General features: G+C 41.1%; 1 protein-coding gene across 1 annotated transcript; it reads right to left on the reverse strand.

The window, feature by feature from the left end:
- Positions 1–29: 29 nt before the first annotated feature.
- On the reverse strand, positions 30–27,687 carry f8a (coagulation factor VIII associated). The gene is made up of 12 exons (XM_084319509.1): positions 27,578–27,687; positions 23,840–23,886; positions 22,685–22,757; positions 8,465–8,624; positions 6,884–6,952; positions 5,090–5,210; positions 4,909–5,001; positions 2,654–2,718; positions 1,815–1,896; positions 1,363–1,409; positions 934–989; positions 30–788 (listed from the first exon to the last, which is right to left on the reverse strand). The coding sequence occupies exons 1-12, from the start codon at positions 27,634–27,636 to the stop codon at positions 707–709; spliced, it is 954 nt and encodes a 317-aa protein (XP_084175635.1). The 5' UTR covers positions 27,637–27,687; the 3' UTR covers positions 30–706.

Here is a 27,687-nt window from a genome sequence, read left to right on the forward strand (position 1 = left end):
AGTGACTTAATAATAGGTATAATAAGTAGGGATGTCCGATATTATCGGCCTACCGATATTGAAAATATCGGTATCGGTTAAAAAAGAAAAAAAAAGTAAATTTATTTTACCTTTATTTACCCAGGCAAGCAAGTAAGAACAAATTCTTATTTTATTTATTGTCAAAAGTATGCATAATGTTGTGTTAATTCCTCGACAAGAGATATGTAATGTTAATTACCTGAAATGATTCAGTTTTTGGGGGGGGGGGGGGGGGGAAACCCTGCATATATCGCTATCGGTTGATATCGGTATCGGAAATTAAGAGTTGGACAATATCGCTATATCGGATATCTGTAAAAAAAAAAAAAAAAGCCAATATCGAACATCCCTAATAACAAGCTACATACTCTATGCAGTAGGTGATTTGAAGGAGGTGCATCTTCAGATTTTAGGGGAAAATGATAAAACCTCTCAAACAGCCCCCAGCATTCATCTGCACATGTCACCCACTGTATTATGTATCGTCTGTGTAGCCGTCAAACAGATGGTTGCAGTTTTGCAACCTTCGCTTTACAGACAAAACATTTGAGCAAAAGTTGCACAACATTGTGGTTCGTCTGAATGCAACACAAACTTCAGGGCCTTACAACAGACCTAGGCCAGAGACAGGAATGTTCCATTATGCATCATTCCCAGAGGGGGTGATCTAGAACTTTTGACTGTACTAAATCCCCTGCCCAGAGGGGGTGATTCGCTCTTGAACCACCAGGTGGAGCAGGTGGTTCTGCTCAGCAGACAGAAACGGCCTGAGGGTGGGGGGAAAAAGAAAAATAATCGCATAACAGGAAATACTCTAGAAGATCAATATGGAAACATGGAGGGAAAGACGCTGTGTGGAATCGCAGCTAAACAACTATCGGATGAAGGAAATTAACACTGCTGAATGCTCACCATAGCTCCGTTTGAAGAGACTTAAGGGACTCTGTGTCTTTCTCCTGGCAGGCCATCTGCAAAACACATCTACTGTTAACACACACACACTGCACGAATAAAAAGGCTAACTGCAAACACAGATCACCTGGACGCCTCATCTGGTGATGTCAACGCTCATGACTTCTCTGGTTCATTTTCACTCAACAACACAGATGCAAGCCAGTAGAGTTAGGAGGTTTTTATTTATTTATTTTGTTACAGCTTCTTTGTCATTAAAAAGGCATGTTGAAATGCATACATACGCTCACACTAGAATCTATAGAAAAAGTCAGATTGATCCTACACACAGTAAATCATTTAATGTATGGGCCATGTGGAATCGTTCTTTTTCCTACGAAGGTCAGTTAGCAGTTGGACTAGGAAATCCTGGTAGATTTATTTACTCACCACTACCGACTGGAGGAGCAGGAACACATTCTCAGGCAGGAAGGTCACTGGAGGGGTGGAAGGAAAAGACAAAAAAAAGTGTCGTCTTGACTATGCAAAACAAAGAAGACACATGTTGGTCCTACCAAATCTAACAGTACGATCACAGACGTTATGATACCATGTAAATCCATCATTCCTCTGTGGGATGAGAAACGTTAACATTAGACACATTTAGAAGACGTTTTATCCAGAGCGACTTGAAGGTGCTACAGACGGTACAATAAGCTCAACATGTACTTATTGCCAACATGTAAGTAGGTAGTGGTACCAATAAGGAACGGCACGGCCAAATCAACAGTACCCAATAAGCTTAAGCAAGTAAACCTTTTCATAGTGTCATAATATACAGTATATCAAAATGATTACTATGATGAAGGTTTCAACTAGCCAATGGTAAGAGATGTAGTTACCCTGGCTGTGAGGGTCAAAGGACTCCCAGGCGTATCTCTCCAGGGTCTGGGCATGTTCTGGTAACAGCTTCTGAGGTGGAGGCTGCAGGGGTGAGGAACAACATGGTGTAATAGAAAAGCCCCACAAAAGAACACTGGACAACACTTCCAACAACGACCATGACATAAACAGAACCTTATGTTTAAGGGGCCCTTCACTAACAAAAAACGCTGATATATTTTGCACATATATAAAAACAGTTGTGCACACATGCATTTAGTTCGACAGTTATTGAGAGTAAATGAGTTTGAATATGACCACCAGTGATGTCACCTGAGACACTGGATCCTTGTGTTGTGTTAATTACAGCTCAATGAAATGATACGGTAGCAGTTCTTATAAGACATGGTATTGCTATTTTTTCACCTAAATCATTTCCTGGTGCTGTAATTAACACGACACAAGGATTCAATGTCCACGATGACATCACTGGTGGCTATATTCATACCATAGTTTTTGGATGTGTGTGAGATTATGTGCAAAAATGAATCAGCATTGTTTTTTGGTGAAGTGCCCCTTTAATAATAGGGCTGTCCTCTCTCCAAGTTCACTAATCAGATAGTTTGGCCTTTGTTAAGTCAATTAGTCGATTTCTATGCTTTTTTCTCCACAGTGAATGAGATATTTCCTGAAAGATAAGAACTAGCTACTGAGCAGCATATTGACTGCATAATGGGAAACTCAATTTTAAATTAATTAATCAACTAGCATACAAAATCTATGACTTATTAGTCAACTAGGAATTTCTTTAGGTCAAGGACAGCCTGTGTAATACAAATAATGTATTTAATTCCACTACCTCAAGCAGCATCAGCAACATGACTCTAGAGATCTCACACTTGGCCACAATGTCTAGAAACGCTCCTAGGAGAATATGAGGTGGAGAGGGAATGATGTAGAGATGAGAGAGGAAGGTTAATTAGTTGACCGTTTGTTAATCCATTTATCATTCAAATGAGACCTTGAGGGGGGAAAAAAGGAAGAGAGACATTAGCAAGCCAACAGATGAAGTTGCCCCTAGCTGCAGATCTGGGATCGGATTTTCTTTTCTTAGCTTTTTCTCCCATTTTCTCTCCAATTCTCTCCGTCAGTCTGGGGAGGGTGTAGACGACCACATCATCTCCTCTGGTACATGTGGAGTCAGTCACCAGCCGCTTCTTTTCACCTGACAGCGAGGAGTTTCACTGGGAGAAAGTGATGCACACAGAGGTTCATGCTATTTCCCCCAGATCCCCTCCCTGTTGAACAGGCGCCCCGACCGACGAGTAGGAGTCGCTATTGCAACGACCAGGACTCACACCCCACCGGCTTCCCACCCGCGAACACTGCCAATTGTGTTAGTTGGAACGTCTGACCAAGCTGGAGGTACCGCTGCCGGGGATTGAACCCGGGTCCCTGTGGTGGTGGTAGGCGAGTGCTTTTATCTCTACACTACCCAGATGTCTTGGGATCGTTTTTTTTTTAATGTTATATACAGTAGTTCTGGATTTGATGCAGCCTATTTGATTGATCTAAGACACTAACCAAGGCTGCATTCAGTTCTGGGTGAAATACTTTCTTCCCGTCGTTGTTTTCCCTCGAGTCGAGGGGGCAAAATACCTGGATGAAAAATGATGGAGATCCAGTTCCAACTTATGTAGAGGAAGGGAGCGTTTACATTCCATCGATCCCTTGATCCCTCCCTTCCATGAAGGGTATAAAAACACTAGCTTCTGGCATGAAGTGTTTAACTTTTGATACTTTAGTTTCTTCATGTAGAAGTGAACTCCTTTCCTGTTTTTGTTGCCCGTTCATATGCGGCACCATTTAAAGGCAATACGGCTATATTTATTCATTCATTCAAATTTTATTTCAACTCGAGAGAGCAATGACGTTGAGCGTAATACTTAATAAATACATATAACATTTGTATGATGTTCACTTCAATAGCAAAGTGAGACCCTCTCCAATTATGGCTTCATATAAAAACAGTTGCCAATGTAACTTTCGCCTCTGTAAGGGATGACAATCCAACTCTATTATACAGGTGACAATGGTGAGTACCATAACCATCACCAGTGATAAATCTAATTGCTGAATGATATACAGAATCTGAGGGCATAAAAGTGGAAGCCACCACACTCTTATGTAACGCTAACTTGGGATCGGAATGCAAGACTCCATTCAGGACATCCAAAAGGTTGTCAGCAATGCCAGCGTTCCATAAACTGTCAAATTAAGTAATACAACTGTTGGCTTGGACTGTCATTGCTTAAAAAAGGGCAGCTATTAAAAAGGTTTGCTGCCAATCATGTCTCAAAAAATGCAACACTGGTATAGTTGGTTTTGAGTTGGTGATAAATAAAATGGGCTTATTGCAATACAACCACTGTTGAAGCACCGGAACAGGGTACCATGCACCATAAAGTCTATAGTAATGTAATGTCTAGTCTACCACAGCTTCATATGGTAACCTGCACCATAAAGTCTATAGTAATGTAATGTTTAGTCTACCACAGCTTCAATATGGTAACCTGCACCATAAAGTCTATAGTAATGTAATGTCTAGTCTACCACAGCTTCAATATGGTAACCTGCACCATAAAGTCTATAGTAATGTAATGTCTAGTCTACCACAGCTTCAATATGGTAACCTGCACCATAAAGTATATGGTAATGTAATGTTTAGTCTACCACAGCTTCAATATGGTAACCTGCACCATAAAGTATATGGTAATGTAATGTTTAGTCTACCACAGCTTCAATATGGTAACCTGACCCATAATGTCTAATGTAATGTAATGTAATGTAATGTTTAGTCTACCACAGCTTCAATATGGTAACCTGCACCATAAAGTATATGGTAATGTAATGTCTAGTCTATCCCAGCTTCAATAGGGTAACCTGCACCATAAAGTCTATAGTAATGTTATGTTTAGTCCATCACAGCTTCAATAGGGTAACCTGCACCATAAAGTCTATAGTAATGTAATGTTTAGTCCATCACAGTGTCAATAGGGTAACCTGCACCATAAAGTCTATGGTAATTTAGTCTATAGTCCATCACAGCCTCACCAACAGGTGTGTTAGTGCCAGGTAGCTGTAGTCCTCTCTCCTGACATATCAGCTGCATCTCAGTCAGCACTGACAGAGCACCGTCATAGTCACCTGCAAGACCAGAGAGACACGGTTACATTGCACTTAACCAACTGAAACAAGAGGTTTACACACACACACACACACACACTGAACTCACGAGTCAGGATTTTGCAGGTAGCCATCTCTCCCATAGAAAGCAGAGCTTCAATTGGAGTCTGAGTCTGCAGCTCTGCAGCCCTCTGGTAGTGAACGATAGCCTCCCCTGGCCTGTTCATCTCCTATATGGCATAGAGAGAGAGAGACAGACAGACGGTAAGAAAAATACTTCACTTCTAGTAGTCCGTATTTTACTGTCGTACACTTTTACTATTATGCAGGGGTTCTCAACCTTTCTGCTGCCAAACCACCCCTGTGTTCAATAAAATATTCCAGGGCACCCCTACATACGATAAAGACCTTTCCGGTCCTGTCTTTTTTGCTACAATGATGACAAAAGTGCTTGCTTTCAAAAGAATGTTTATTTAAGAAACCGGGAAACACATTTGTGTGTATATGCAGGCTATATAATGCATTATTAACAGGTGTTTCAGGTCTAAATGGCTTAGTACTGTTGACATTACACTGATTGTAGTAGTAAATCAAATAGCATATTTCTTTAAATAAAATTACAGAAAATTATCACTAAAGCGCTATCTGTTGCAGCTGCACACTTTTCCATAAAAATAGCATATTTGGATAAGTGTGACCATTTCTCAAAAACGGAAAATCATGTATTTTTTTTAATACAGAAAAGGATCACTAAAGTGCTATCTGTTGCAGCTGCACTGTTCTCCATAAAAATAGCATATTTGGATAAGTTTGACCATTTCTCAAAAACAGAAAATCATGTATTTAAAAAAAGAAATTTTAAATAGAAAAGGATCACCAAGTTACCATTCCTCAAAAAATATAAATAAATACAGAAATAAGCACTCGTTCACTCAGTGGACATTTCTAGCTCAATGCGAGGTCTGCTGCTGCTGGCTAATAATATGGTCAATACGTGGGGAGATCTTTGACAAGGCAACACGCATGTCATCCTCAAGGCTCAACTTGGCCCTATAGCTTGTTTTCAGAGCCGTCATGGATGATAAGCCAGCTTCACACAGATATGTGGTGCTGAATGGTATCAACACCTTAACTGCTGCATCATGAGATACTTGGTACTCAGCACCACACTCTGAAACTAGCTCTCCAAGTGGTATCAGATGAGATTTCAATGAGTTCTTCCAAGAGTTTGGATGGAGATGTGTCAGGAAGCTTGGTCTCAATGTTGTCTGTAAAGGTTTTTTTTATCCAGAGTAACTTGGTGATCCTTTTCTGTGTTTTATTAAATAATGATTTTCAGATTTTGAGAAATGGTCAAACTTATCCAAATATGGTATTTTCATGGAAAACAGTGAAGCTGCAACAGATAGCACTTTTGTGATAATTTTCTGTAATCCAAAGTTTTTTATTATTATTATTTTTAATCTCAAGGCACCCCTGGCAGCTCTTTGCGGCACCCTAGGGTGCCGCGGCACCCCTGTTGAGAACCGCTGATATTGTAGACTATTCTGTTTTGTGTTTACATGTGCTGTATTGTATACATGCACTTTTATTATGTTCTTGTGTGATGTATCGCACATTTGATTGCTGTCTGATATATTGCAAATGTTATTGCTGTCATCTTGGCCAGGTCTCCCTTGCAAAAGAGATCTTGTATCTCAATGGCATTCCTGGTAAATAAAGGTTAAAAAAAATTAAATAAAAAAATAAAATAAAAAAGGAAACCAGTCACTGCATGGCCCTGTATGGAGCATGACATGAATTTAACATTTCATATGAAATTCATCATTCATTCACAAACAGAAGCACAAATTGTGCCAAATGTGTACTTTAGCCGAGATTGAAGATTTGATCCACTACCTACCTTGAGCGCATTGCCAAGTTCCAAAGACAGGCTAGCTGCCATCACAGGCTGGTTCATCTCAATGTACACCTGTAAAACACATGCAGAACAGTATTACCCTCCCGTGCTTAGAGGCATGCAGGGGAGAGGGCGCAGTAAGAGCCTTTTCCAGATGTTTGATCCAACCTGTTCTTTTATTTGGAGTCAGATAGATAAAAGAAAAAGAAAGAAAGGAGAATGGGAGAGAGGGAAAGAGAGAGAGAGGGAAAGAGGGAAAGAGAGAGAGAGAGGGGGGGGAGAGAGGGAAAGAAAGAGAGGGGAAAAGAGGGAGGCAGAGAGGGAGACGTTCCTTGCAAGTTACTGTAAAACCCAGATTTTCACAATGACTTTACTTTTTCTTCGCTACAGTCTTCCAGAATCTCGTTCTTTTTTTTTGCCAATGTCACATAGAAAAAATTCTGCTTTTGAGTCTAAAATGCGCATGAGTCTTTTAGAGTTTAAATTAAATCATAGAATTCGCTTTCAAAATGTGAAATAGATACAGAATTTAGTGTCGTCTCCACAGCTCTCGTTCTCTGTGGCACTGAGCATTACATTTACATTTTGTCATTTAGCTGACGCTTTTATCCAAAGCGACTTACAAGTTCTGTACAACAAGTCATCAGGAAGGGTACAACTCTATCAGCTGAGTAACAATGTTCATCAAAGTGTTGCATGCTACAGTGTAGGTTAGTTTATTAGGACAAGTGCATGACAGTAAGGTTAGTTAGTGTTAGATATTTTTTTTAAATTTTCTTTATTTTTTTTTATTTAATTTCAGATAATGGTTGAAGAAGTGCGTCTTTAGTCGACGGCGAAAGATTGGACGGGTTTCAGCTGTCCTAACTGGGGTGGGTAGTTCATTCCACCATTGTGGGGCAAGGACTGAGAATAGGCGACTTCTCTTTGATGACCGTCCCGGAGCTTGGATAGGAGTAGGTCTGAGGCGGCTAGAAGATGCAGAGCGTAGGGGTCTTGAGGGTGTGTAGTTAGAGACCATTGACCGGAGGTAGGCGGGAGCGGTTCCCTTTGCCGCACGGTATGCTAGGTCGAGGGCCTTGAAGCGGATTCGTGCAGGAATGGGGAGCCAGTGCAGGTCCCTAAGAAGTGGGGTGACATGGGCCGACTTCGGTAGGTTTGAGATCAGGCGGGCCGCTGCGTTCTGAATGAGTTGAAGAGGCTTGGTGGCAGTGGCCGGGAGGCCAGCAAGCAGTGCGTTGCAGAAGTCGAGGCCGGAGATTACTGTTGATTGGACGAGGAGTTGGATGGCTTCTTTTGTCAGGAAGAGCTGGATTAAAGCTGGGTCAGGACCTTAGGCCTTTATTCCAGTGACATTCTGGTTGAAAGCGCTCGACAAGGCGAAGGTGATCGAACACGCAGGCGGATGTCATCAGATGTTTCATCCAGACTGTCCCTGGAGACTTCTGCAGCCAAAAACGTCATCATTGTTTACAAACAGTAAACTATAACGTCCTGCTGACTTTCACAGAGTACAGCGAGTGGAATATTAAAGCGCTGAATGTGCCGTTTTGATAATAAAAAAAGGACAAATTTATAGACTACCTTGATGGCAAAACTGTAGCAGTTCAGTGCGGCCTGCAGGTGCTCATCGAAGCCTGGGGCTTGCAGTGCCCTGTTCTCCCTCTCAGAGGACAGAAAGAGGCGGGCAGCATCAGTCAGGGCTAGGGCCTCTCCAGGAGCATTGAACAAAGTCTGCTCACACCTGTGGTTACACGTGTAGAGGAGAGATGTGTAGAGATTTGATGCAAGATAAATCACATATCAAGTTGTATTCTAGTATAGCCAGTCATGCCTACATAAGCTCCAAGATTCTCTCCTCTGGCACGGATTACCATATCCATGGGGGAAATCAAACGTTTGATATTCATAAATCTTAGTGTTCTCACTTCTACGACCGGCAATGTCACTAACTCACTCTCTTTCATTCATTCGGTCACTGATTAAGTCATTCACTCACACTCTGCCCCCTAGTGGCCTCCCACAAGCATTAGGTTTGACAACAACATCAATCACACTTCCACACAACCTTGACACACAGGGTACCCCGGGATAAACGCTCCTGGTAGGAAAACACCATTACTAGGCCGTACGGTGAAGGCTGAGAAGTGGCTAGAAAATGATTCTCGTTCCCACCTCGGCGGACTACACAATTTTCACTCTGGGCTAAAGATCTATTGGTGTAGATTTAGGAATAAAAAGTTCTCCATTTACAATCCTGCCCGTTTTGTGCAATCATAATTTTAAAGTCGGGACAAAATCTTTCCTCGCGAACGGATACTTGGTCACGTAGTCACGTAGCGTAGTTTTATTTAACGTAATTGGTGCGACTTCAGTCACGTATCTTGCGCTGGACCAATAGCAGCTCTCTTTGTTGCGAGGATACGGACGTCGGGTGACAACAAATGATATACACAGATTAATGTTACATCAGAACAGGACGAAAATGGACCAAAAACACCTTCTAAAGTTCGCAAAAAGGTTTCTAAACAATGTTATATGCATTTCACGTCCATTCAGAAGGAACGTGTACAAGATTTTACACAGACACGGTGGGATAGATAGACTGCGTCAAACGGTGGCTTAACCTACCAGGGCCCTATTCCCCGTACCTGGTTCAACTAAGTCGATCAAGAGTCCCATTATCCAGATTCAGTTAACCCGATGTTTGAAGCCGGGATTTTCCTGTTCCTCGAACGCTGATTCAGTCTCGTTAACTCGAACCAGACTTGAGACTCTGGATAATTGCGCGCGGCCGCTTCAGTTGAAAAGACAGCAGTGTCGATAGCAGAAATCCTGATCTTCTAACGGCATTGATTGATTGATTGTTTTAAAACGTTATTAACAGATTGCAGGCGGCTCAATAGCCTCGCCGACAAGTTAAATGCATAATCTATAGGCTAATTTTAAATCCCTCATTACCCCAATCAATCAGATTATATTTCTTTAAATGTTCCTGCTGGCAGTAGGTTTATGGATTGAATAATCAAATGAGATCTTGCTAGCGAAAATAATTAGTTCAACTGTTTCAGAATAAGGATACGGCTCTCTTATCCATTGATTGATGTATGGTGGATGTTTTATTTATCTGCACTGTGGTGTGACGGTTTGTCCTTTTGCCTTTCACGCAGACGACCCGCGTTCGAATCCCCCTTCTTCTAGTAATTTTCTTTTTTTTGCAATGTAAATACATCAATTTGGTGCACGTTGAGAGCTATATAAAGAATGACATCCTCAATGCATGTAGATTTATAATATTTTAACTTAAAACTAGGCTACTTTTGCGTATAATCATTAATATTATATTCCAAAAAAATTATATTGGAAACGCAGGGTTTCGAACTCGGGTCGCCCGGTTGACAGGATTAAGCACTAGCCGTTGGACCACTGTGCCAGACGGGATATATTCATTGTGTATCCATCAATGGACAAGAAACCTGTGTTTCGAATATTTTTCTTTTGAATGAAGTTTTATCTCTTTATTCTCATATGCATTAATGTGACGTCAACGGCTCATTCAATTTCTCAAATCCGTCAAACAGCGCATCTCATCAGACATTTTAATCCCAGTTACAATATCACACAAAAACCACAATCCACGCATAGACACTTCAATTTTATGCTTGAATGAAACACAATCCGGGCGCTCCGTTAAGCAAATCTACAGCGGAGAATATATGAAACTAATCAGAGCCAAACGGCCGATAATTTTATTATCCCCGCGGGATTCACATTTGCAATGCGCCGTTATTAAAATAACCACATGCAGTGTGTATCGCGACTCCGAGCGCCGTATATGACGTGCATTATTTTATTTAGGACAAAGTAAATCTATAGGCTCAATATGATTTATTATCAGCATTTAGTTCTATTATTATACATTTCAAAAGCCCCCTCTAGGAAAACGAAGCACAAAAACATAATTCAGAATGGTATAATGGTTCTAGACTGTGAGAAATATTTCAGGAAGCGAGCTGGCATTTCTTTGCGGGGGCGTGGCCATGGTTCATCCAGCTAACTGAACTCAGTTAGCCAGGTACGGGGAACGGGGCCCAGGCCAGAATGATACCATTGCGGAAACATACAAACATTGTTCACTGAGATTGATTTGTGTCATAAATGTCATGATATATATCTGTATGTTGTGTATGTCATAAATGCCATGATGAATTGAAAATGGGGAACCCCGATTAGATTAGATTGTACTTTATTGTCATTATATTTGCATACAACGAGATTTGGGACTCAAACCTAAGGTGCAGCAATAAAAAAAAAAGTAAAAAAAAAAAGAAACATAAAATCCTATACAGAAACATTAAATGCTATACAATAAGACAATGTTACAGTCCTGTACAATATACAAAATAACAACAATATATAAAATAACAATCACAGTGTCAGACGGTAGTGGGTGGGTATTGCACTGTGGATATTGCACATCAGGATGTTGCACAGTGTGGGAGGAATGACCCTAGACCAGTCTACCTTTGATGGTCTTAGCAAATATGTGTGCCACCTGTATGGCCAGCCATCAGCTAAGAATGTGAATGATGCAAGATATAAAGCATTCTGCATGGCATCATTGGCTTTGCCAGAACTCTCTATGCCCCCGACAAGTGACGCATTGTACCAACACTGCAAAAGGGCAAATTACCAAGCAGCTATAATGAGACATTCATTGAAAGCTATAATGTGTGCCCCTTCACCCGTTGGCAATGGGTGGCACGTCGAGGATGGGGAGTTAACAGTGACCTGGATGACTACAAATCCAGCCCCTGATAATGTGTTGCAGGTAGTCCACTGCGGTTGCAAACAAGGAAAATGTGAGACAGGAAGATGTTCATGCGTGTCTGCAAAACTGCCATGTACAGATCATTGTCAATGCCAAAACTGTGCAAATGTTTCTAAGGAAACCGAGGATAGGGCTACATGGGATGATGACTCAGATGATAGTGGTGGGGATGATTAACATCAGTGTTGCCTGGGAAGTGTGGTTCTGGATGAAGGTGTGGACTGGGGTTGGGATGTATAGGGCGAGGGGATTAGGGTTATACAGTAGTAGTGTGATTTGTTTGTATTTGTTGAGATCAGTTTGACACTGATCTCTCCACACACCTCACTGTTTACTCATTTTACTCTGTATTGTATATTGTATATATTGTGGCAGATATCACCCCCCCTCTCATGGATATGTGAAGGATGGGAGATATTATTGCCACGGAAGGAGTAGAAACAATTAGGTAGCTGATTAGTACTGATAGAACACACCTGCGCATCATTAGTACACCCACATCTCACGTGCACACACCCCAGACACACACACTACAAAGACACTAGGTTAGTCAGGAGTAAGTTGAGTGGAGGTGAGGTTGGAGTTGTGACATAGAGAGAGCGATTGAGATATTCAAAGTTGTGTAAGGTGAGAGGTAGTGAGAGGAGAGGTGAAGGCGAGAAGGTGTTCATTGTGTACTGGACCCTAGAATGGCTGAGAAACCCCCTTGTGTACCGACCCTGGACCGGACGACTACCCTGAGTATTGAACAATCCCTTTTTCTGTACGAGAGCCTGTTTTGTGTTTTTGACCATCGGACTGTATTACTACCATTCTCTTGCCTATCGAACTGGATTCTGCCCTTATTCAATAAATATTCTTATTGATTGATATTGCTCGTGTGGACATTCGAATTTGTTTGTATTTGAACCGTGGCGAGTCTGAACCCCACTAGGCTCGTCACAGTATATTGAATATTCCTCTTTATTTTATTTTAATTTTAATTTTTAAATCTTTTTCCTCCTTCCTTCCTTTTTCCGTTTTTTTCTCCCCTCCCAATGTTAGTCGTTATGCCAATTCCCAATCCCCTTCCTGGTCGTTGCGCACTCTACCCCCTACCGTCGGTCTGGGGGGGGCAGAGACTATCACATGCTTCCTCCGACACATGTGTACCCAGCCCACCACTTCTTTTCACCTGGCAGCGCGGACTCTCACTGAGCGAGTGTAACGTGTGGAAGGTCACACTACCTCTCTTAGATCCTTCCCTCGCTGTGCAGGCGCCCCGACCGAACTGTAGGAGTCGCTGTCCACAATGACCCAGACCCACCCACCGGCTTCCCTCCCGCTGACTCTGCCAATCGAGCCAGTATGACGGCCGGCCAAGCCGGAAGCAACGCTGACAGCTGGATTCGATACCAGTGTCTCTTGCGTTGGTGACGAGCGCCTTGTCCGCTGCGCCACCCAGCCGCCGAATATTCCTCTTTACTTACTTTCTACTTACTTATTTTTACTGTATGAAGCACACTCTCAGGGGCTCACACAAGCATTTCATCGTAAAGTACCTGTATTTTTATTGTGATAAATAATAAACAAACTTGAAACTTGTATGTGACGAATAAACCCCTTGAATCTTGAATCTATTTTTGTACCTGCATTCTATTTTGTTTTTAAATGGAAAATAAAAAAGGTTAATGAGTAACTTATAGATTTGACATTATTCCAAATGAACTCAATCAGCGCCAGGGGTCGCTGTCTACCTTCTGGCTAGAACGCCAGGGCTTTAATCAATGGGGAGACTGCGAAATTTGCGAGTGCTTAAAATATATCTTATATTATAGCTATGGGTCTAATAACACTGTCGATTGTCAGTGAGTTGCTTGTGGTCAACATGCAAAAAACTGATTGTTTTTTCATCTGTACATTTCCGTTTTATACCGTTTTAAATATGAGTATAGTTTTGGTGATTCTTAGTCATCCCAGGAAAAGACGCAATAATAGCGTTTTAGTGGAATGCACTTATCACCAGTGTTGGGCAAGTTACATTAAAAAAGTAACTAGTTACAGTTACTAGTTACTTCTTCCAAAAAGTAACTAAATTACTTACTCAGTTACAAATGATAAAAGTAACTAGTTACTTCAGAAAGTAACTATTGCGTTACTTTCAATATATATATATATTTTTTTTACATAAACAACATACACAAATCTAAACTATTTTAATGTTGCTGTGGGACAAAGTGAGACTAGCCTCCAATCAAATGCCATGTATGTAGATATTATAATTACTATGTTTATATAGTGGATCATACAAATACAATAGATGTTTTGGAACTTTTGATATGTATTGCCCCTCAACAGGCCACAACTGGGCAACATTAAATTATGCTTGTTAAGCACTATACCAAAAATAAATAACAAATATACTGATTGATTGAACATTTTAATTAACAGATTGCAGAATGGGTACAGCAGTACGGCTCAATTGTGGATGCAGATCAGAGAAAGACTTTCGTCTTGTTTACATCAGGGTCCCCCATTTTCAATTCATGACATTTATGACATACACAACATACAGATATAAGAATCTAATCGAATCATTATAAACTAATCTAATCATGACATTTAAGACATGCATGACATACAGATATATATCTCTGCGCACCAGACTGTGCTATTAAACCAGGAAGTGCAGCACTATGTTGAGCCCATAGATATAGAACTATATATCTATGGTTGAGCCTGTCAGCAGTAGAGCCACTACTGCCCTGCGCTGCAACACAACAAGAGTGAACCGCGGTCTGACGCTGACTGCTCGCTTATTATTATGTTGTTCCGTTGGATTCGTTTTGGATTATTTGGGCTCAAACCGTACACTACACGGACCCGCGGTCTCATGCTGACTGAATCGCTTGTGTTGTGGCTCAGACTCTGGATGCGTTAGACCCGCCCACCTCTACCTCTGATTGGCTTACCATGACATTTTACTCAGCCTCAGCCAATCGTCAGCATGTATCCGCTTGACTCGCGCACTGCCCACTAAACAAGGAAGAACATATTGCCTCTCAGCGCAGATATCTGTCTGATGAAAGAAACAGGTTAATTCATAGTAACGCGCCGGATTTATTTGCAGTAACGGTAACGGCATTATTGAGATTGGAAGAGTAATCCGTTAGATTACTCGTTACTGAAAAAACTAACGCTGCCCGTTAGTAACGCCGTTACTTATAGCGCCGTTATTCCCATCACTGCTTATCACGCTGTCATTTTTCGCCTGATTATCGAATCTTCCTGAAATCAACGCTAGATTATCATTATGTCTCCTCGTGCATACATGAAATGGCCCTCGTAGCGGGGAGCTCGCCCCCCCCCCCCCCCCCCCCACCGCAGCCAATGGTAAAAAGCATAACACGGTCCACATAGATAGCTTTGATCGCGGGAGAGAGAAATATCAGATCAACGCAAGATTTGATATATAGTGTTCTTACCTTGTCACTGATGTAATGCAAAAAAAATATCCAATTATCTGATCGTCATTCCAAATACTGCTCGCGGAGGTCCGTCCCACACTGTCCGGCATTGCGGGGGGGGGGGGGGGGGGGGGGGGGGGCAGCATCGCAGATGTATCGTCCTACCGGAGTATTTAAACGCCGCCCGCACGGCTCAGATCGGCCCAGAAAAGAAACGACACCATTTCTAATGGAGTGCAATACCGGAGGCGGCGGTATTTGCCCTTTTGCGAGCTCAGGCCCATTCCCAATGATAACATCAGGCTGAATGGATGAAAAATGAATGGATATAGCTAATAAAAGAAATAACGATTAAAACCAGACTTTTCTCGTGACTGGCGCAGAATGAGTTAAGGGGATGGTGTAGTGTTTTGATTGATTAACTATCTTGATCAAAAGTGTGTGGGTCTATTATTTTTGTCATTATACTATCCACTGAACTGTTTGTGTACAACCTCAATATTTAGAAAATTGTACCAGCATCTTTAACACTTTCACTGCCACACACGAGATATCTCGGGTTTCCGATAGTTATGTTGAAAGCCACTCACATTTTTTAGCGATCTGAAATCATATTGCATCACGCGAGCCTACCCGAGTATACCCGAGCGCCGCCGGCGATCAGATGTGGAAAAAAGCGCCCCCTATCGTCTCCCAGATGACATAAGGGATTTTGGAATGGACTCAATGAAAATGGATGAGGAAAAAAATCCTGTACTCCACATTTTCCAGTCCACTGATGCAGCCGGGGTTACCACAGTTCATTCTGGAGCCTCTCAGCCCCGCGGAATCATGTACTGCACTGTACACACGTTGGATCCATACACTTATCGATTTTTTCGAATGGTGATCAGGAATTGGAATATACCAGTTGGATACCATCTGATGTCAGGTAAGGAATCTATGTTATCAGTGTTAGGATAATCAGACAAATTTTTATGAAGATATAGGCTGTTTTGTGAAATGGGCTCTTTCGGTTTCACTGTAAAAGTCCAAGAGGAAATGAACACGGCGATTATCCGTGCGCGGCTCGAATGTGCTTGCGTGCACGTATAATATTGATCATCTAGCGTTTATTTGAAAACGATTCATAAATAGGCAGACGAATATCAACGTTCTGGAATATTCCAGTAAAAGACGATTATCATAGAATGGTCTAGAATGAACTGTTTTTACCTCAAAACGGGTGCTTTTCAAAATGCTCTCAAACGGAAATGAAGCGATAAAAAACCAATCTGCCTTGACAGCACTGACTGGAAAAGGATTCTTTGATAAGCGACGGGCAGATTAGACACATAGCCATAATTTAAAACATAGATTAGGCGATATTAAGCGTAACATTGGCACCGATGGTGGCATTGAAGCGCTACCTCTGGCGCCACCACGTGGCATTCAAAGTGTTAATATTGCAGGTTGGGAATCACAAGGTAAAGTGTTTTTGATACAAATTTGCTGCATGCATCACGGATTGTGTGTTTATGGAGTTTATCGAATAATTTCCCCGACAGGACGGCATGCATTGGTGTGATTTCTTTTTGTAAACAACATTTTGAAACATTCTAAACATTTTCACAGCATGTGCAATGCTGTGTTGTTGGTGTAGAGAGAAGGGGATATGATTCAAATGTACAGTATGGTTAATAACATGTACGTTATGGCCCGTTTCACAGCTGTATCCAATCGCTTGCCTATAGCAAGTAGCGTATATGCATATAACATTGTTTAGAAACCTAGTATTTTGCTAACGTTAGAATGTGTTTTTTGTCCATTTTCGTCGAGATGTACCGGTACTCCGTGGATGACATGCTAACATCACGTTACTGTTTACACAATGTCTTGTGGTCTGTAACTTGGCAACAAAGAGAGCTGCTATTGGTCGAGTGCAAGATACGTGACCGAACTCGCACCAATTACGTCAAATAAAACTACACTACGTGAACAAGTATCCGTTCACGAGGAAAGATCTAGTCCAGACTTTAAAATTATGATTGCACAAAACGGGCAGGATTGTAAATGGAGAACTTTTTATTCCTAAATCTACACCAATATATCTTTCACCCAGAGTGAAAATTTAGTAGTCCGCCGAGGTGGGAACGGGATGAAACGATACAGCCCTCACCGTATGGCCTAGTTTACCGACATTCTGGGCCAAGTTTATAGGGTAGCACATTTAGCATTTGCCCAAAACCAGGTATTTAAAAGGTGCTGTAAGTGGTATTACTTGTTAGATTGATTGAATTGAAAACCTTTATCCCAGAGGGGAGATTCATGTGTCGGGGGGGGGGGGGGTGAGATACGTCTGTGGCTAAACATGCTCCGCATTGATAAAGTGTTAAATAGCTCTACATTTGGACAGCCATCACTGTTAGCGTGTTTGGTCAGTAACATGGGTCTCCCAGGTCCTCCACTTTGCAGTAAACATTAAATAAATGTTCTGTTATCCCGTTCCCACTTTATCCAATCAGAAGAGAGAACCCTAGATGTTTCAAGAAATATTGCATAATTACATAAATGTATTTTCTGTTTACAGAGGGACTGGGAGACCCATGTTACTGACCAAACACGCTGTATCAGTGATGGCTGTCTTAATGTAGAGCTATTATTTTAGCATGTAGAGCAAAAAATATATACTTACAGCACCTTTAAGTTAAATTACTGGCATTCTGAGCCATTTATACTGTAGCTATGTCAGCTAAGCATTTAAGTTAATGAAGGGTTGATTCATGCTAAGTACCGGTATTTAAGTTACTGACATTCTGAGCCTTGTTTATACTGTAACTACGTTAGATAAGTATTTAAGTTACTGACATTCTGAGCCATGTTTATACTGTAGCTACGTTAGATAAGTATTTAAGTTACTGACATTCTGAACCATGCTCAGCCTCTCACTCACCTATGGCATGTTGTGTAACTTCAATCTATGAGAGAATGCTTTGCATCTACGACACTGTGTCCTTGTTTACTAGAGGACATGGCGGTAGGGTTGTGCTGATATACGATAGATTCAGAGCTAGCTTCAATTCCAAAATGTCAAGGCAACGAGTTTGAGCAAAACCAACTGACTGGCATTTACAGTAGTAGGCACGTGCCATTAAATGGCCTTTGTGTTAAACGTTGTTGGGAAATATAGGCCTAATATAATTGGTAGAAAATTCAAAACTAGTTTCTGCTCAAGTCTGCGCTTTAAATATGTGGCATGAATGATTGTACTATCAGACCAATTTGCCTCCCTTAACTCATTAATGGCCAGACCCGAGATATCTCGGGTTATGCGAGTTAACAACCCATTGAAAAGGTCACTTTAAAAAGGAAAAAATTAAGAACGGGAGTGGTTCTTGTATAGTAAATAGATGGATAAAGCAAGATAGCATAAGGATATATAGTATAACTGTAGATTGTATAGTATAGTAGTGTACATAATACCCAGTGCCTCATCCGTAGCTAACATTGTATTGCACTATCGCAGGACCGTAGCATGTCTTTTACCATGCTTTTTGTAAACTTTATGTACATTATACCCGTTATGTCTTATTCTTATTACTTGTATTATTGCACAAATGTCTTATCTTATTACTTGTATTATTGCACAATCGCTGCGGGCATGACCTCCCGCATTTCACTGTATGTTTGTATGCCGTGACAAATAAAACTCTTGACTTGACTTGACATGACATGCGTTGGCTGCCAGACCCGAGATTTCTCGGGTTTTGATCCTTTGATATTTTCCCTCTGATCCCCGTTCTAAATCATCATCCGGATCATTCTAGCCGTCCCTGGCTCGTTTGTATATGTTTGAATTGCAATGCCGATCGACTATCACCAGCAGTGTTAATTTTGTCAACGAAGATTATGACTATATATGGTCGTCAACGAAGCTTTTCCCCCCGACAAAATCTAGACTAAAACAAAAAAGACAAAATCCAGACTAAAATTGACTAAGGCTATGTGTCCACTAATAGCCTTTTTTTCGAGGCGGACCGCTTTGAAAAAAGAAGAAAAAAAAGTTCCAAGCGTTTTTCTGGGTCTCCCCAGAGTTTGCCCCTTCCTCGATGAGTTACATTGATGAGCGCGCTCCTTTCCAAAAAAGTTGAACTACTTCAACTTTATGAGCTGGGAGCACTCCGCCAAAAACGCTGCCGTCGAGAGCTCATAAAACGCGAGGCGCGGCTCTGGGAAGAGGAGCGCGCCTGTCACGCCTGTAGCATAGAAATGAATGACAGAAAGGAGCTGACAACTCATAAAACGTCCCCTATGGACACAAGCCCTAAGACTAAAATGCTCAGACCCGTAGTTGACTAAAACTGACTAAGACTAAAATGAAAAATAAATGAAGGTGACTAAATATGATGACAACGAAAAAAGAGCATTTGACACATGACTAAGACTAAAACTAAAATTAAAATAGCTGACCAAATTAACACTGGCTATAAGCCAACTCAATTAAAATTACAATAGTTCATGGTTGAAGGATAACAGACACTATATTGAAGCCAACTAGGTCAGGTGAGTTCCTCCATTTGTGACCATCGAACCATCGGGCGTCTACATGAATCTATGATCCCAAAAGAAATGTATGTGAATTTGACTGACTGTAGTGGTACATAGAATTGCATTTACAAGAGAATAAAATGCCTTTTTTTTCATTAACGAAAACTAGACAAAAATGTCATTCGTTTTCTAAATCTAGTCAGTCAAATCTAGACTAAAACAAAAGACAAAATCGAGACTAAAACTGACTAAGACTAAAATGCTCAGACCTGTAGTTGACTAAAACTGACTAAACGAAAAATAAATGAATGTGACTAAATATGATGAAAACGAAAAAGGAGCATTTGACACATGACTAAGACTAAAACTAAAACTAAAATTAAAATAGCTGCCAAAATTAACACTGGTGGCAGTATCGTCTGTGTCTGAACTGGAATGGCTTGGTGTTGATAGACTGCCTCACTTATTTTTTTCCTTGGTAATGGCCCCTCCTCCTGCTTGAACAGAATTTCACATAGATCGCCTCGAAATTCCGTTGCCTAAGCGTATTTGACCATCGAAACGTGTATAGACATATACACTGGTAATCGCGATGGCGATGCGATCACTTGGAATTATTCTTTTTGGAATACCTTCTGGCTAAGGTAAGGTATATTCTATGTCTATTTGACCATATCTGAAACGTGTTTTTCTAACAATCACAGTTTCACCGGACGTAAAACATGCTCGGCATACACGATCACAGTTTTGAGTTAAAACTACGGTTTTGTGAAGGTACATATATACATGTTATATACCTTTGATTTGGGAGTATTCAGGGGTTCAGGGAATCAACCAGAACGATTCGGGCTTATTGCACAGAACGCGTTTTATCTTGCGATCTATGAAAAAAGAGTGGATTATCTTGGAAATGCGATGTTTAGCGTGTTTTTTGGGCACTAGGTGTCAACTGCTAAATAAACATTTAATACAGTAGGTCTGCTAATGCTAATTAGAGCACAGTACATACTTTTTGACATAGGTGTGACACTTATTAGCTTTCACCCTAAAAATATAATTGGCCTATAAAGACTATTGTTTGTGCCATGGTGAAAATGGCACGGACAACATTGCAAAATGTTAACAATCTCGACAAAAAATAACCTAATTTGTTGAGCTGATGGCCTGACGCATCATTTTACACTAGAGTCACGAAAGCATATAGTCCTAGTCTGTTTTGATTAAAGCGCTGAGTTTCATTCCTCTCTCTCGCTCTCCGCCAAAATTTTTTCAATCCTGCCAGATCATGCAAACATCTATTTGCTGAACTACATACAATTAACAATGCAACAATCTGACAAATAGATGGCGCAGACCACAGGATAAAATCATGTTTTGTTTTCGCACAATTTTAACAATAGCCCAGACTTGCGTTTACCGCTGTCAACAAGACAAAATCTTTCATTATCAAATTCCAAACAATATCCTATACTCACACATGCTGCTTTAACCATATATATTAGCCTATGCAATATAATAAGACAATAACATTAAATATACTTTATTTGTCATATTGTGGCTGTGTTTGTTTGCAAGTCTTAGTCTGTGGCCATTGCCCGCCTTTAGACAAAGCAGCTGACTAAGACTTTGGTTCATCTGGGAGAAACTGTGACATTGTGGTTGCACAGTGTGACACGGGGCTAGACAATTTAACCTCTTAAGCCCTAGCCATATTTTCAGAAAATTTGCCTAAAAGTACATACCCATACATACATACATTGCTCCACTTCTACAAGGTCTATTTGCATGTTCTTGGTATCTAGGGACATATATGGACCTCAGGGAATGTATTCCCGGACCCAGTGTCAGAAATATTGTGTCTGTGTTCCCATCCGGACACATGCAATTTGAAATATAGAATATATAGAATATCAGGCCTATAAATTACCTTATTATGGTCAAGTCATACATCTATGGATCGGCCCAAATCTCCTCTTTCCAATGGCAGAGTTAAATCAGAAAATCAGGTGCCCGGTACAGTGCAGAAAATACCGTGAATGAAATCTACTGTAAGTACAGTTACTTTTGTATAATGTCCATAGGTCCGCCATTTTGTACCGGATTGAGATGAGTTCACAGAAAGGTAAAGAAACAATATACATTGTATTTTATGGCAATAACGTTGAGGTTAGTTCGACCCGTGAGATATAAACACGATTTTCACTTTTATCTGCGGCTGGTGTGAGCTGGGTAGTGTAGTTTTATGAAATCTTGGGTCTCCTCTTTCTTAGGACTACAACGATTTCATGATTGCTTCCTGTCCTCGCGTCTAAATCGTCAGTTTTCCAGTGCAATGCGCAGAGATTTTTATAAGCTCATATAACACTTGCTGAAAATATACACTTTGACTGCTGTTTTTATAGGCTTAGGGTCTTTACTATTGGCTACATTTTAAAAAGAAACACAACATCAACATTTAAGATGAATTGAAAATGGGGGACCCTGATGTAAACAAGACGAAAGTCTTTCTCTGGTCTGCATCCCCTTAACAATTGTGTGTATTGAGCTGTACTGTATTGTACCCATTCTGCAATCTGTTAATAAAATTTTCAATCAATCAATCAATCATCACTTAATACAGACTGTATTGATCTATTTGTGACGTGAAATAAATCTCGGCCCGGGCTTAAGAGGTTAAACACTTTCAAACACTACTACACCATATCTATTTTTTTTACAAAAAGACTTGCACTACATCCCTACCTTATTTTTGCATGTTTGCATTTTTAAAAGCTTGCATTTGTACTTTATTGTTTGCATTTTGTACTTAACTTTATACTTTAGGTTGTACTTTAGTTTGTATATTGTATATTTTGTATAGTGTTTGGCCTTTATTCTTTAAACCTTTTACTGTATGAAGCACAATATCAGGGGGCTCATACAGAACCAAGCATTTCACTGTAATGTACATGTACCTTATATGTGACAAATAAAACAACTTGAACTTGGTGACCATCTTACCGAGCCATAGCGAGGTTACAGAAGGCAGCATACTGAAGACAGTCCTGCTGCCTCAGCTCCTTAGCTAATTGACCTGCAACACAAAGGGAAGAAATAAATGAGACTGGTAGAAGTAGAATAAAAATGGTACTTAAGAGTTTGGAGCTTAATAGTTTGTATTGTTGTGACGTTATTCCTAAGGAGTTCTGTTATTGAAGAGTGAGATGAACAAGCCCCAGCATGGCTGATATTCCATATAGAGCCATAGATCACTCAATGCAATTCTTTGGAGATTCACACGAATCACACCTCATGGCATTCAAATTTGTCCCACTCTCAAATTTCTGAAAATTCTCACGTAAAACGTATATTTAGCTAAATATCTCCACTTTTTCACGAGATTCACACAGACCACATTCTGTGAACGCAACAGGGATAAGCAAAAACAGCAGCACGAAACAAATGAAAACCTCCGTTGATGAGCTAGGTGCGTTTACACCATATTTGTGATTAAGGTTTTTGTGTGTTTCGCGCTGCTATGATTCCCGTCACGTTCACGGAATGTGATCTGTGTGAATCTTGTAGAAAAGTGGAGATATTTGACTAAATATGTTTTATGCCAGAACTTTCAAAGGAATTTGATACTATATTGCAGAAATGTATTATTGGGTGGTGAATACACACACAGAGGTGGGGAGTACACACACACTAGTGCGAGTGCACAGAATGTAGAACAGTTATAGGGCGACAAGTGGCGTTAGGAGTTAGAACAGTCGTCTGGTAATCAGAAGGTTCCTGGTTAAATTCCGGCTCCTCCCAGCAGCTTGTCGAAGTGTCCTTGAGTAAGACACTTAACTCCTAACTGCTCCCGATGAGCAGGCTGGCACCGCATGGTCGCCTCCGCTGTCGGTGTGTGAATGTGTGAGTGAATATGGTGAATGTGAGGCATAACTTGTAAAGTGCTTTGGATAAAGACACTATAAATGCAGCCCATTTAATATAATGCTTTTCCAGAGTTGTACCTACTCTACCACTGCACAGAAATTAGGCATTTTCTTTTAAAAGTGGTTATCAGTGGTTACAAGAAGCAGCCATACTGGAAGAAAGAGAACTACTACACACACATTCTATGCAATATATCAGCCATTCTAGGGCTAGAGTCTTTAGATTACTTACCAAACTGTTCACTTGCTTCAGCCACATTGGGTTTCCGAAGAAAACGTCTGTGAAAAAGAAAAACAGACTTTATAGGGGGCGACAGTGGCTCAGGAGGCTCAGGGTGTAGAGCAGTCGTCTGGTAGTCAGAAGGTTCCCGGTTAGATTCCGGCTTCTCCCAGCAGTGTCTTAGTGTCCTTGAGCAAGACACTTAAGCCCTAACACCGACGACGGCCGTCGAGAACAACAACATCATCAACGCAGCCAGCGGTTGCACCAGCTGACCAGCAAGCGGCGACATCCCCATACCAAACCCCTGCAGACGAACAGACGAGAGGCCGAGACTAGGGCTGAACGATTAATCGATTTTAAATCGAAATCGCGATTTGGAATGATGCAATTAGCAAATCGCAAAAAAATACAAAAACACAATTTTTCTTTTAATATATATATTTATTTAACCAGGAAGGCCCATTGAGATATATAATTTCTAATAATTGTTAGACTAGAAGTCTTTATTTGTCATGCAGTTTAACAATTTGGATGCCACGGACGACATAACACGTGTTATCAGCCCGCCCCCTGAATGCCCACGACGACAAATATCATTTTATTTTTTTATTAGCGATCTGAATTCATATTCAACCGAGTCTACCGTTGGGAAACCAGCCCACGTGTACCACTTCCGCAACGTATTTGATTTCCGGGGTTGGCCTGATTGGCCGCGACGGCCACGTGACTCGCGTGGCACGCCCCCGCGGCAGCCGCAGCGGCAAGCGCGCTGCCGTTGGCGAAAGCAGGATGAGAGAGCGTAGATTTCGCTGTGTATCATTTAATCATTTATCATTTAACATTTGAAAGGCATACATTGTTGTCATACAGAAGTACAGCCTGGCAGCATAGCTATAAAGACATATTCATAATCCAACATATGTGTAAAGAAACAACATATTCCAGCCTGGCAGCATAGCTATAAAGACATATTCATAATCCAACATATGTGTAAAGAAACAACATATTCCGATTGGAAGGACTCCCATCTCCTCCTTCCTGCTCGCGTCTCACACAGGGCTGAGCTGTGCCGAGGTGCCGCCCCCCTCGCACGGCTTTGCTCTCTCACTCGAGTGAGGAGGAGCGGAAGACTGCTGGTTCTCCAACATACAGCGGTGTGCTCTTCAGAATGTACCGGGAGAAACGTTTACTGTACCCCGCAGACATAATAAGCATATAAGCAGTGCTTACTAACGTTATTAGTTACGCTATTTCAGACCGAATTAGTCATTCATTTGTCTAGCACAGTCTCTAACAGTGTAACAGTAAGAAGCATTTTGGATAAAAGTATTCTGTACTTCTGTATGACAACAATGTATGCCTTTCAAATGTTAAATGATAAATGATTAAATGATACACAGCGAAATCTACGCTCTCTCATCCTGCTTTCGCCAACGGCAGCGCGCTTGCCGCTGCGGCTGCCGCGGGGGCGTGCCACGCGCGTCACGTGGCCGTCGCGGCCAATCAGGCCAACCCCGGAAATCAAATATGTTGCGGAAGTGGTACACGCAACCAGCCCCATCAGGAGCTCAGATGTGAAAAAAGCGCCCCCTATCGTCTCCCAGATGGTAATGCACCCTTTTGGAATGGACTCAATGAAAATGGATAAGAAAAAAAATCCAGAATCCACATTTTACTTCTCACGCATGTACCCCGAGCCGATCGGATTCATTGTGGAGCATCAGAACAGCGTGTAATATGTGTTTAACATTGGATCAACAAAAGGATCGATTTTTGGAATGGCGATCAGGAATTGGAATAATCTTTTTGGATACCATCTGATCTCAGGTAAGGAATCTATTTTACCAGTCTTAGGATAATCCGACTTGTTTTCACAGAGATATAAGCTTTTCCCCTATGTGCGATATGGCTGTTTGGCTGTTCGAGTGATCAGGAAATATATCAGATCAGATATCAGATCGCCTATATAGCGTGCATACGTACACATATACTATCGATAATCTAGCATTTATTTGAAAACGATTCATAAATAGGCCGAAAAATGAGAACGTTTTGTGTATTCTAGAATATTCCGTTTATTATGGAATATTTTTATTTTCCTTGAAAACGAGGGCTTTTCAAGATGCTATAAAAAGGAAATGAACCAATTAAAAAACAATCCGCTTCGACAATGTTGACTGGAAAATGAGTCATTGATAAGCGACGGGCAGATTAGACACATAGCCATAATTTAAAACATAGATTAGGCGATATTAACGCTAACATTGAAGTGGATGATGGGCATTCAAGGGGGTAAAAAGGAAAACACGGCCGGCTCTGAAAGTGTTAACACACACACGTGAGATGGGCGACCCACAGGAACACACACACACATGCACTGAGTCGCCGATGAAATGTCTCTCTGCACTTTTCCCATCCCGTTGTCCTTCCCCCCATGGGCAGCCGGGAGCAGATGGCCGTCAACGTGAGCCGCGCCCCGGGGACCAATCCAAGTGCTCCTGTCCGTCTTCGTCAAGGACGCCACAGCGTTAGCGATCTGTTGTGCATGTTTTTCCATTGGGTTTATCTTATCGGGGGGGAAACCCTTGCGAGCACGGGGGGAAAATGCAAACTCCACACAGAAAGGCCTGGGAGATACCCCACCTGAGTACCTGGCATCATGGAAACCTGGTCCCCAAGCGGGAATCGAACCCTGGACCTTCTTGCTGTTAATCACTACACCACCATGCCGCCCGGTACAAGATAGGTTTGGGAGAGAGAGGTAAGGGGTTTTAGATTGTGTGTTGTGAAGTTTAGACTTCAGAGAGGGAGAGTAAAGTACAGAAAAAAATGTACCGTTGGGTACCGGACCGGTATCGATTCCCAGGTAAAAATAAAAATGTTCAGGCTCGGTGTCCCGAAAATACCCACTGCATAGGCCAGATGCAAGCCGCATTTTACAATAAACCTCTGTGGGGCTGCTTTAAAAAATATATATATATATATATATATGTATATATAATCGCAAATGTAATCGGAATATCTGTCAAAAATCATGTATACTCTCTTTTTTTGACTATTTTTGTATCAAAAACAGTACTGTATTTGTAAATCTGGTATGTCATAAATGTATAGCAGTACTGTCTATCTCATGTATGTCATGTTAAGATGAATTGAAAATGGGGGACCCTGATGTAAACAAGACGAAAGTCTTTCTCTGGTCTGCATCCCCTTAACAATTGTGTGTATTGAGCTGTACTGTATTTGTACCCATTCTGCAATCTGTTAATACAATTTTCAATCAATCAATCAATCAATCAATCAGTCCCGATGACCAGGTTGGCACCTTGCATGGTCGCCTCTGCTGTCGGTGTGTGGATGTGTGAGTGAATGTGTGAATCTGATACCATTTCTTGTATGCTACATTTTGGCCACCATAAGCCACCTTAAAGGGAAGGAATTAGTTGGATTCAACAACAATTTTGCCACGTTGTAATGGAATTTGGATTAACATGACCTAGAAACCTTTTGATAATTTCGCTACATAATCCATTCATACTACTAGCAACAACAGACTCAACCAATAACATCACCTCGCTGTATTCACAGATATAATATACCGTTAGCTAAGGCTAGCACACGTTAGCTAGCGAGCAATCCTGATTCCTGACATCCAGGTCGCTCTGCATTTCACAGTGTTGAAATACACGATTGAAAAGGATTGTTAAAAGGATAAATAAATTATAGGAAGCATACTAATGGCCTTACTTTTTCAGTTTATTTGATACCGCTCTGTATCTCATCAGAAAATCACCTTCCGCAGCCATGATCAACACAGAAAACGTCAGGAAGTGCAAATGATAACAGTGTTTCTATTG

The sequence above is a fragment of the Notolepis coatsorum genome (assembly GCF_963971535.1).
Source record: "Notolepis coatsorum genome assembly, chromosome: 7".
NCBI classification, from domain to species: domain Eukaryota; kingdom Metazoa; phylum Chordata; class Actinopteri; order Aulopiformes; family Paralepididae; genus Notolepis; species Notolepis coatsorum.